The following is a 12,115-nucleotide window of genomic DNA, read 5'->3' as shown; positions in this document are numbered from 1 at the left end:
AAGAAGCACCTGTTACACGGGACATGTGTGTGTTGTCCTGGACAGGTTCCACCTCTCACTTCTATGGTCAGGGACTGGAGTCCATGCCTCAGCTCTTCAGTGAGAACAGAGCCCTAAGGGAAGAAAACCAAAGCCTGCAGACACGGCTCAGTCACGCTTCCAGAGGTAGGTTGTGCAAAAGCAGACTTACAGTTCCTCCTAGGACTGTCTACCCTCGCCAGGGCAATCACCGATTGGAAAAAGCAAAGAGAAGGCTTAGTTAACAGCTCCTCTAATTTACCAGTCCAATATATACATTGCTAATCTGTCTACAAAGGGCTACTTCCTAAGACAGTAGTTCTCGACCTGTGGGTCAAGACACTTTGTGTGTGTGGGGGTCTAATGACCCTTTCATGGGGGTTGCCTAAGACCATCAGAAAACACAGATGTTTATGTTATGATTCATGACAGTAGCAAGATTACAGTTGAAGTAATAACAGAAATAACTTTATGGTTGGGGCTTACCACAACATGAGAAACTGTATTTAAGGGTCATGACATTAAGAAGGTTGAGAACCACAGCCATAAAAGATAACCCTGGCCTCCAGGGTTTGGAATCTACCCCCTTCTGTCTGCTTACAGCTGATTGGAGCCACAAAACCAGGGATCATGTGTGTCTGTCTTCTCTCATGCATCCTGGAACAAGTGCAGCTCTGGGCAGCTGTCTGAGCCCTGTTCTGCTGTTCCTCTGCCTTTCCCTCCAGTCCCCTGCAGGCTGCTCTCGGGTGGTCCTCCTATGGTTCTGAGTCCTCTAGAACTTTCCCAATCCTACTTAGTGGTCATCTGTAAGTGGGCATTATTGCCCATGTGGCCTGGGAGGAAAATTACATAGTAGTAATTGGTGTGATTAAATCAATGTGTACCCAGTAACAAAGGATTCTTACTTACAAATAGCTGTTGAACAGCCATTAAAAGACTAAGAGCGATATATGAAAGGATTAGGTCCAGAATGAAAGAATCCTTGTGCAGGCAAAGGACGAGAAGAGCCATTCCTAAGGAAGCTTCTTAGTACTTCTGTACTAAGTCAGTTCAAGAAGACATGAGAGGCAGGGCCCCTGCTGGAAGATCACCAAGACTGACGGATGAGGGCAAGGCAGAGAGATTGCTCTACCAGTGCATGCTGGGACAGAGGGGGACAGCCTCACTGATAGGAAATACTAAGAGTTCCAAATGAACACAGTTGTACCCGAGGACCAGCCTTATATAAAGAGTCCCTATAGATCTTCTTCAAGGAGTTTTGACCAGAAAGATGTCACATGGCCAGAAAACACCAACTGTCTACATTTTTAAAATGCCAAAAACAGTATATTCTCAAAACCATAAACAAGAAATCAGTGCTGGTCTTTGATAAGACTGAAGATGTACAGTTGAACACGTGAGCACCTAGAAAACTCTGAGCTTCGGGAACATGCTGTCTCCTCTAGGAGCCAGGGCAGGTGTTCTTCAGCGGAGGGTCAGATACCACAAAGAAACACCACTCCCACTGAACCCCCAGTATGTGGGGTTCACTAAGCCAGACTGCACAGCCACACAGGACCTTCCTTCCCCTGGCCTCACGTGTGTTTGGGTTTGTTTTTCTAATGGGCTTTAGGCCATGACATAAATACCCCTGTGTCCTGCTCATCAGGACACTCCCAGGAAATGGACCACCTGCGGGAGGCTCTGCTCTCCTCAAGATCCCAGCTTCAAGAGCTGGAGAAGGAGCTGGAACAGCAGAAGACTGAGCGGCAGCAGCTTCTGGAAGACTTGCAGGAGAAGCAGGCTGAGATCGTGCATTTCCGAGAAGAGAGGCTGTCCCTCCAGGAAAACAACTCCAGGTAAGGGGGGGGGGGGGCTTGATAGGAATGGCCCCACTTTCAGTGCAGAAGGAACATTGACAAATTAGTAGTTTCCTCCTCTGGAAACCCAAGTTTCTCCTTCACTATTCCTGCCTCACTGGTTACTTGGAACAAAAGGAAGACTATTTGGGGGAAAGAAAAAAAAAAAAGTCTAGGTTTTTTTATACTACAAAGTAAAGACATGAAATCCTAACATAGATGTTTCCATCTGTCAGAGACTGGCAGGAGAGCATTCCCACGCTTCCCATTAGATGCATGACATCACTCTCTCCATAAACTGCAAGTTGCTATCCAGTGGAAGCCCTGCATCTGCCTGTCAGCGTGGAGAGCGCTGTAGAGCAGAGAGGGGCCTGTAGTGTGCTGACCCTGCTGCCTTCACACAGAGCTAACGCTCCGACTTCAGGCTAACCTACTTTACAGCTCATTTCTCCCACATGGGCAGTGAACCCTTGCTTCTCCTTGGCAGGCTGCAGCACAAGCTGGCCCTCCTGCAACAACAGTGCGAAGAGAAACAGCAGCTCTCCCTGTCCCTGCAGTCAGAGCTCCAGATCTACGAGTCCCTCTGCGAAAATCCTAAGAAGGGCTTGAAAGGTATGAGGGTCCTCTCACCACTCTTGGGAAAGCCCGAGGGTGAGGCACTGTTGACATGAGCAGATCAAGCCCGGGTACGCATAAGGGCAGACCGCAAGAATCACTTCATCTACTTAAGGTATAGTCTTCCCCAGGGAAGAACACGCCAGCTGGTTATCCAACATCACGGTCAGCCATGCAAACACATGAGTAACATTATGTGGACTGAGCAGGTGTGTGTGTAACAACAATTAGGTCATGAACTGGAAGGGGTGGTTATATGGTTGAAAGGGAGAAAGGGAAGGGGAGAAATAATATAATCTCAAAATTTAAAAAATCATAGTAAAAGATACAACAGGAAGATAAGGGCAATGGGTGATGGGATTTTTTTCCCCCAAAAACAATCAAAAGTTAACTAGAGGAAGAAAAACTACACTAGAACCTTCATCTCTGAAGCTGCTTCATCCTGTCTGCCCCTCCTCCACACACCCCCACACTACTACCACACACACTATCACCACACACACTATAACCACACACACACACACACACACACACACACACACACACACACACACACAGAGAGAGAGAGAGCAGGGCATGAAACTTCACCTAGGAACTTTGAGCCCAGGTCTAAGACCTGACTGACTTCCCGTGTTCTGTTCCCAGAAGCCCCATGTGTTCGCTTTATCTTCTCTGCATATGGAATCCGTCAAATCTCCTCCCTCAACATTCACTCCTTTTTAGTTCAGTGCTGACCTGCTTTCTAGTCTGAGGACAAAGTTTAACAGGGGGACAACACAGTAGTTATTCTCACCTGCCAGTCCAAACCCCCTTGGGCATACATGACTAATCTGACCCTCAGAGAAATCCCAGGCTAGTTATATGCCACCTTGTTGTGTTCCCCGGTGCTGAATGAAAAGGGTTGCATCTCACAGACGTGTGGCCAAGCTCCTGAGACTCCAGTGGGACCCTTGCCAGAAAGAAATGTCACAGAGCGACATTTGACTATTACATGGACATGCATGGTCAGTGCCACTAGGTTCCCTCCCTTCTTTCAGCTTTCAGCCTAGATTCCTGTCATCAAGTCCCGGGTGAGTTAAGCTGCCTGGTGGCAGAGATTCGAGCGCTGAGAGGACAGCTGGAGCAGAGCATTCAAGTGAACAACCGCCTGAGGCTGCAACTGGAACAGCAGATGGATCGTGGGGCCAGCAAAGCCAACATCAGCCCCTCCCCTGTTGGCCAGAGCTTCTCAGCCAAGGTGGAGCCCGCAAACCCACAGCCACTCTTCCAAGGTAGGGAAGAAGAGGGAAGCCAGAGCTCTCTGCTCTGGGATGTCCCTGGGACAGGGGACAGTCTTGCTGAACCAATCCATGAGGGTCAGGCAGAATCTAGAGATGCTCTGGGGTCTCTCGAGTGACAGCCTGAGAGTTAGGATCAGACCTGTCTCCAGATTCTGAGTTTGCCTCTTATAAGCCAGCATGCAGCATCCCTGGACTTGAAGCTCAGGGCACAGAGGTAATGATGTCTGAAGCTTACTTTGTCAACTTTGGGCAAAGTATTCAAACACTTAAGTGTTTAACTCTTAGTTTTCCCCACTTGAAAAATGGGAGTTATTATACATAATATGTGTGTGTGTGTGTGTATGTATACAGAGAGAGAGAGAGAGAGAGAGAGAGAGAGAGAGAGAGAGTATCTGTAGCATTGAATAAAAAATTGTCAAGGGCTTGAAACAATAAGGATTGAATCCTTATATTTATATAGTGCTTTAAAATTTACTAGTTTTCTCAGATATGCAATTTCATTGAAATATTTCTCAGGATTGAATTTCATTGAAATATTTCTTATGAGAAAATTGACTCCCAAGGCATTTAATAGGCAAGCAGGAGTTAGTGGGTCTAGGGGTCAGGATCAGGACCAGATGACTGGGCTTTGCTCTAGTTACCAACATCCAGGGTGACAACCAGACTTCTGACTGCACCTTTGTGAACCCATCATTCTTCAGGAAATAAGCCATTTGTTTTCTCAGTTCTGTGTCAAGTATTCTCCTACTGAGCCTTTCTCCCTGCCCTGTGTCAACATGTTAACATCTATATTATGCACAAATGCATATTTGTATTTCACTTGAAGTCATAATGGTACTAGACCCTACATGCAAAATTATATGCAAAATCAGACTTACAAAATTCCTACCATTTTTTTCAACTGGAAGTGACGTTCTCATGAAACATTCACTTCAATAGACGAGCACTCGCTAGGTGTTCTGCCGGCTCCCTGTGCTGTGGCCTATGAGTGCTGCTTCCCTGAGGCTGGTCTTGGGCTGTGCATGTGCTGTGCGGCTCGGTGTGCAGCATTTTGGCAGACCTGACATGGTAGCTGTTTCCTCCCCTAGGTTCAGCTGCTTCCCCTCCGGTCCGGGATGTTGGCTTGAATTCTCCAGTCATGGTCCTCTCCAGCTCTTCTTGCTCCGTTCCTAGCTCAGACCCTGCCATCATCACCAGGACAGATGGTAAATACAGCAACGAAAGGACTCGGGTGGTGATGGGAAATTATTGACACAAATAACCTTTGGTTGACTCTCTGGACCTGCCACACCTGTGCCTAGAGATCTTTCTCAGCCTCATGCTACGCACAGTCCCCTGCCTTGGTTGCTCTGCCATTGCCCTGCCCTTGAGTCGGGCTCCTGTATTCGTCATCCTTTACCCAGAAACCTACTCATTAACAGTATTTACCCTTAATATTTCACCTGTTGAAAGATATTACAATGTCTTTTCTTTTTGCTATGACAAAGTTTCCTGAGAAAGCAAAGCAGGTAAGAACAGTGTGCTTCTGGCTCACTGCCACTGCAGGTTATTACACGCCACCAGAGCAAGGGTGTCCCAGGGACTTAAGGGAGATGATTGTATAGCATCTGACATCAGAATCAGAGATCCAGGAACACATGTATGCTAGCACTTAGAGCCCCTACCCCACTCTATCTGGCTCAGGATATCCTGTCTAGGGAATGGTCCTAACAACAATTAATATGTGTCTTCCCACATAAGTTAATGTCATTAAAATGATCCACCACGGGCATTCCCAGAGGCCATGTCTCCCAGGTAACTTTAAATTCTGTCTGATGGCACTACCACAACCCAGTAAAGATGTGTCTAAGTGACATAAGAATGATTATACAGAACACTGACTGCTCCGTGGACTCTGCCATCCTGTAGTTTTGAAGGATGACTTGCTTCTTGCCTCTTTCATTATCCCTTTGGAGTTCGAACTGAGGTTGTTATTATATGTAACAATGGATCCTACTTTTGCTTCTTTGTCAGAGCTAGGTCCAGATGAACCTGCAGTGATGAAGAACCCTCCCAGGCTGGAGGATGAGGCTACTGATGGCCCATTTGCCAACAAACATGGCAGATATGTCATCGGTCATGTTGATGACTACAATGCTCTACAACAGCAGATTGGGGAAGGCAAGCTGCTGGTCCAAAAGATACTGTCTCTCATGAGGCCAGCATGCAGCATCCCTGGACGAGAAGCTCAGAGCACAGAGGTAATTACCCCCGAACCTCTTAGTTATTCCTGCACTCTGGCTGCACCTTCTTTGCACAGCCCTTATTTTATGTTTTCCATCTCCCAGCAGCGGGGGAAGTGTTATGCTTATTCCATCCAGGCCCTTCTCTGTCTTCCATTTTCACTCTGCTGACTTGATATTTTGACAGAGAATTCCAGAAAACCCTGTGCTTTATAATAGGAATGCTGGCATAAAGCCACAGCTAGACAGACTGAAGTCAGTCCGGTGGACAGGCATCCATATGAACTTACATATATGTAAGGGAGCAAACCTGATAACCCAGGTTTCCCCGTTCACACTGAGCGGAGTTCACACGAAGCTGGGGAGGCAGCCATCAAAGCTCTATAGTGCGCTTAGTAGTTGAGACAGAGTAGGCACCAATGACGATGTTGTTTGAGAAGCTGGACACTCATGGGTGCTTGTGTAGGATAAGCCTTGTCTACAAGGATCCAGTACTGAAGAACAAGATAGAGTCCCTTGTTGATATGTACAGTAGAGTACCATAGACACAGTATGAAGAGCAGTCTGTCCTCTGTGGTTGCCTTACCGACAAGGAAGGTGCAGTTTCTTAGAGGATGCAACATAGGGATGAGTTTTGAAAGCTTGTAGGGTATCCTGGGGTAAGAGTTTCAGGTAAAGGGACCAGCTCTCCCGGAACTGTAAGGAAAATCCAGGATTTCCAGCAGGCCTGACTCCTATGTTTGGTGACACAGGAGATTTGAGCCCCATGCTTGGAGCAACAAGATGCCTCAGTTCCAATGATATTCACAACTACCTGTCTTCTTTCCCCAGGTACCAGGTAACACAAGTGTCCATGAGCTTTGGAGCAGCTCCAGGGCTCTGAGCCACACCCTAGAAGAGTCAGCATCCCTGCTCACCATGTTCTGGAGAGCAGCCTTGCCAAACTCGCATGGTCCTGTACTGGTAGGCAAAGAGGTAAGAGACCTTGGTTAAAACCTACTTTTCCATGCCAGTATGGCCCTGCCCTGCTCCTGATTCCTTTGGCTTTCCTGGTGGTCTGGGATTATATGGCAAAGTGGGATGGGCAGAATCTTCATGGAGCATCCTGGAGCCTCAGAGCCATCATGGCTCAGTCACTGCAGCTCAAACACGTTCATTTCCCACCTTCCAACTCTTGATGAGACATCAGAGAGAGGGAAAGAGTATGAGAAGTAGCTACAGTCAGCCTAGACATGCAGACATTTCCAGGTCTTGTATCCTGTTTTGGCTGGTCGGTCACCATTTGGCACTCTTCATCCCTAAGGTGCACCTGATCAAAAAGCCATAGAACACCACCGTGAGCAAATGGCCTCTTTTAGTCATGCTCTGGAATCTCAACAGTTTTTACAGTTTGTGTCTCTGGGTCAGGCTGGGAAAGCCAGCCACCTCCTGAGGTCTGCTTGTCTATTAGGTGGGCTGTGGCCAGCAGACTGTTGGACAGAGGTATTTCAGGATCTTCCCTAGGCTCCAGCTGCAGATAACTGTTACTGGTGTCTCTATGGACTCAACTGTGCTAATTCAAGGTGCTTTCATATCTCCATGATGGCAGATATTTGCAGATTGTCCCACTGTCCTCTGGCCAGTCCCATGTCTTCAGATATAATATCCCTGAGTGTCACTCTCATGATAAGGAACTGAGGCTATTCTACGGGACCGAACAGAGCTCTGGCTTGCAGTTGGGATTTGGTGTTGGCCTAGAGCAAGGCTCTCCCCAGCAGGGTTCAGTTTCCCTCCCCATTTCTGTCTGGTGGCCTGGTCCCCAGCTGTCTCCAGCTGGCATTAGGGGAGTTTTAATGACAGGAATTCAATACAAAAGGTTGAGAAGACAAAAGGTTGCCAAGCCCAGGGTATGTTCAACCTGGTGAATGTTGTCTGAGTCTGTCCCTTCTCCTCAGGGACAACTGATGGAGAAAGAACTCCTGGACCTGAGAACCCAAGTATCCCAACAGGAACAGCTCCTTCAGAGCACGGCTGCGCGCCTGAAGAGGGCCAACCAGAGGAAGAAAAGCATGGAACAGTTCATCGTGAGCCATCGTAGGTGTCCCTAGAGGACACTAAGGGAGGGCTCTTCCTGACACCCAGTCTTGCAGCAGATGAACAGTGACCAAGGGGACTCAGGACTGTTGAGAGAGGAGGGACTGAGAAGTAAGGGTGGGGATAGAGGGGGCGTGGCTAGCAACAGGCCACACCCAGTAGCAGAGAAAGTGCTTTAGGGCGTATGCACCAAGCAAGCCAGACTCATCTGGTAATTTCCATGTCTGTGGGGTTGTTTTATGTTTCCAGTGACCAAGACCCATGATGTCTTGAAGAAAGCACGGACTAATTTAGAGGTAAGGACAACACTGTAGCTCCCAGCCAGAGAGTCTGCCCTCAGCCCACCACTCTCATCCTGTCTGTGGGCCCCTAGCTAGCTGACATTCTAAGAGGTGTAGGGTGTGGTCCCTCAGCAAGCCCCACCTCCCTCCCCTGGCCTCTCTGTTTACCCTCAACTTTTGTCCTCTCTCCCTTTCTCTCTAGTTTTCTGCCCTTTATGTGGGATGGGTAGGCCAGCAAATGGAATGCAGTTGCCTCATGAGGGCAGAGGCATTTGGAGTCTGCCTGTGAGACCCACTATGCACTCACATTTCCTCAGGGGCTCTATGGAAAAGAAAGCAGAGTACAGCCTTACAAACTGCCCCCACTGCACTGTGAGGTGGGAAGCATCCTTGTCTGTAAAGATCACAAACAATCTTTATCTCGTCTCACTGATGTAGAAGAAAACCTGAAAATAAACACTGCCTCTTAAGGGGAAAGATGGCCAATCCCTGGCAGGAGTTAGTTCTGTGAGATTATCACAAATGTTAAGTGCAGCCTCTTCCCCCAGAAGCAGTGAGAGGGATGACTTGGTGCAAATGCTGTGGCTTAAGGATCAGAAGCTATTCTCTAAGGGTAGACTTGCCGCTGCCAGAGCAACTGAGCATCTGCTCAGACCTTCCTAATGGAATCTGCCGCAGTGCTAAGGAAAGGGGGCTGGGCTGTGATGTAGCACTCTTTTGTCTTGGTCTAATTTCCCTTCCTTCTCTGACGACTCCTTTCTTTCCCGAGCCTCTGTAGCACAACACTTACGAGAATGCCTCTGTGCAGCCATATTCCTGTCCCAGCAAAGGTAACCCAGCATCCTCTGCGACGCTGGCTCAGCCTGTAGAAGCTTTCCTCTCTATTTCCTTAGGCCCCTGGGAAGGCTCTCAGCACTAGGCCTGTTGCTAACTGCCTGTGTGGCTCTGGCTGGCCCCTTCATCTCTGTGATTCTTCTGCCCCAAGTCTGTAATGGTAGAACTCAGCTCAGCTCACCTCCAGAGGCCCTGCTGGCTCCACCCTATCTCAGATAACTGGGACATACACTTTACCAGAAGGGCTTCCTGCTGAATGTCTCTCCTCCCGCATGGGCTCCTGTCTTGCTTAGCACTTCTTTCTTGGGAGATATTAAAGACCCTCTTGGTTTCTGTTTGCTTATTTGCTTCAGACTACTTGATTTGGAACATGAACTGTCTCCTGAAGGGAGCTGGGTGGGGTCTGGCCACTCAGTGTACAGAGGTATAAGCAGCAAGAGTCCAGGAGTGTGAGATCTTCCCTCTAATCTGGGCTTTAAGAGCTTCTCCAGGCCAGCACTCCCACCCCACCCTCTGTGCTTGCCCTCCTAACCAGGTTCCTGCCTTCCAGCCACATTTGCCTCTCACTCCTGTCTCCAGTGAGGCCTGAACACTCATGCTGACTAGGTCGGTTTTCTTCTTGTCTGCAGATGAAATCCTTCAGGGCTCTGATGTGCACTCCAGCCTTGTGACCCTTGCCTTCCAGGAGCCACGCAAGAGGCAGAGCCAGAGGCCCTTAAAGGAGCAGGAAGGGTGGGCCTGCCCGCTTCTTGTGCAGCTGCCTGTCTGCTGAGGAATGCCTGGTCCCACTCCTCCCCTGCTGGAGGTCCACATGGGAGAGGCAGGAAAGAAAGTGGCATCCTGGCAAGCAATGAATACAGTTAGCTAAGGCCCACTGGGCCCAGCACTGAGCAAAACTCATGTAGACTGTGTAGAAGGCCTCCTGGCACTGCTTCTAGAGAGCCTCGGCGGCACAATGCCCACCTCAGCATCTGTCCTCAAGATAGCCAACTCAGGGGAACTAGGACCTCACTGCCTACAAACAGAATGTGTGGTCCCAACACCAATGCTCCTCAGACAGTTGTAAAAGCACACACCATTGAGTGACAGTGCCCTGCCAGACATTGTTGGGGTTCACCAAACTCCCCTCAGAGACTCATTCTTGAGCTAGGCCAGCCCTGTGGGCCAAGCCCAGTAGTATGTTGGTCTCTACCACCACACCAGAAGTCTTTGAGTCTACATAGTGAACGTGGTAACTTCTAGGTGCCCTGCACTTAGCCTAGCACCTTCTGTTTCTTACTCGATCTCCAGTTGAACCGACTTCCTTAAGTCTGCTGTCCCCTGTAATCCTAACTTCCCTCAGGGGAACTGGGGACTGGTGGCCACATATCATGCCTATTGATTGAATGTCTAGCGTACAGCACACCAGTGCCTCTTTTAATGGCATGGGTCAGGCCTGTTCTGTACTGAAGACTCTGTCTCCACAGTGCTCATAGGATGTGGGTGTGTGTATAAATGTATAATATAGATTTATATATGTTGCTATGGCTGTGTGTTGAAGGCCAACATGATGTGCAGACCGGTGGGTGGGAAGACGCTAAGCAGTCTTTCCGATAGCTATTAAAGCAAACTGTGTATAAAGAAATTATTTTCCTTTGCTTCTCATTTCTGTACCAGTCCTCAGAACAAGGATACAGAATATGAAAGACATGTTGCCATCTTGTGTCCCCCAGCGTGTACCTTATCTCAGAGAGTCTGCTGGAGACCTCAAGTGTGAACCCTAGTGCCCCCCCCCCATGGATTCCACTTTAACAAGAAAAAAATAAACAATCAGGAACCAGGAAAAATGCACCAAACTGCAGGCACAAGTGTGTGTTGGTAGGAAAGGCACCATCCACAGAAAGAAGAAGGTGGGCCACAGAGCAGCCGCAGTAGGCAATAAAAAAAATCACAGTTCTTCTTAAAGAAGTTAGGTATGAATACATCTCTGGTATTGAGGAGGGGAACATGGTTAAAAAGCAAGGATCAGTGGTTCATTTTAACAACCCTGAAGTTCAGCCTTCACCATTACAGGCTCCTCAGAGACAGAGCAGATGACAGAAGTGCTTCCCAGCACCCTAAACCAGCTCGGTGCAGTTTGACTGACTGAAGCTGCCCAAGCAGTCCGCTGATGGAAAAGCACCATTTGCTACTGGAGAGGATGCGGATGAAGGAGGAGGAGGAGGAGGAGGAGGAGGAGGAGGAGGAGGAGGAGGAGGAGGAGGAGGAGGAGAAGTAGTTATAGTAGTTCCAGATCTTGTGGAGAATTTTGATGAGACTTCTAAGAACGAGACAAACTGAATGGAGGCAACTTCTGGATTCATTTTCAGAAGCAATAGGAGCTGCTATTTTAAATCATGACGACTTCTAAAATTGTCTTATGGATCTGATAAAATCTAGATCTCTAGTATTCTAAGCCCAAGCCCCTGGACACTTCCACCCTTTTCAATTTTTGTGTATAAAATTTGTATTTATTCTGTGGGGCAAATTAAGCTAAAGAAGCCTGGGAATAAAGTTTGGAAAAGGGTTAATAAAATTATTTGCCTAGTAAAAAGAGGGAGGGGGAGGGGGAATAGGAAGAAGTGGAGGAGGAAGTGCAAGAAGAAGCAGAGGAGGAAATAGAGGAGGAGAAAGTGGAGGGGGAGAGGAGAGAAGCTATCATTAAGAAACCCAGAGGCAGAGCTGGAGAGATGCCCAGTGGTTAAGAACATGCACTGCTCTTGAGAGGGCATACATTTGGTTCCCAGCATCCATGTCAGGTGGCCCACAACTGCCTATAACTCCAGCTCCAGGGGCATCCAATGACACTGGTCTCTGCAGGCTCATGTGTACATGCCACCCCTGCACCACATACTTTAAAATCATAAAAATAAATTTAAAAAACTAACTGAACAAACACCAGAGGCTGGAGAGATGGCTCAGCATTAAGAGCACTT

The 12,115-nt window shown here is 48.2% G+C and overlaps 1 protein-coding gene across 20 annotated transcripts in view; it reads left to right on the top strand.

Annotated features, from left to right (window-relative positions):
* Pde4dip (phosphodiesterase 4D interacting protein) overlaps positions 1-10,785 on the top strand; it is a 191,958-nt gene extending 181,173 nt beyond the window's left edge. For 9 of the 20 annotated variants that reach the window (XM_034499721.2, XM_076933000.1, XM_034499719.2 and 6 more), the window contains 11 exons: positions 46-165; positions 1,667-1,856; positions 2,344-2,468; positions 3,509-3,742; positions 4,840-4,956; positions 5,765-5,991; positions 6,805-6,948; positions 7,908-8,046; positions 8,296-8,342; positions 9,106-9,157; positions 9,791-10,785. In XM_034499721.2, coding sequence (XP_034355612.2) covers positions 46-165; positions 1,667-1,856; positions 2,344-2,468; positions 3,509-3,742; positions 4,840-4,956; positions 5,765-5,991; positions 6,805-6,948; positions 7,908-8,046; positions 8,296-8,342; positions 9,106-9,157; positions 9,791-9,933 — 1,538 coding nt within the window. In that variant the 3' untranslated portion in view covers positions 9,934-10,785. Of the gene's footprint in view, positions 1-45; positions 166-1,666; positions 1,857-2,343; positions 2,469-3,508; positions 3,743-4,839; positions 4,957-5,764; positions 5,992-6,804; positions 6,949-7,907; positions 8,047-8,295; positions 8,343-9,096; positions 9,158-9,790 lie in introns of all 20 variants that reach the window. The other 11 variants (XM_034499730.2, XM_076933002.1, XM_034499724.2 and 8 more) reach the window with 3 other exon arrangements.
* Positions 10,786-12,115: the final 1,330 nt, after the last annotated feature.

This window comes from Arvicanthis niloticus, chromosome 4, assembly GCF_011762505.2.
Source record: "Arvicanthis niloticus isolate mArvNil1 chromosome 4, mArvNil1.pat.X, whole genome shotgun sequence".
In the NCBI taxonomy this organism is placed as follows: Eukaryota; Metazoa; Chordata; class Mammalia; order Rodentia; family Muridae; genus Arvicanthis; species Arvicanthis niloticus.
Note: the sequence above shows the minus strand (reverse complement) of the source record. Positions and strands in the feature narration are given on the sequence as shown.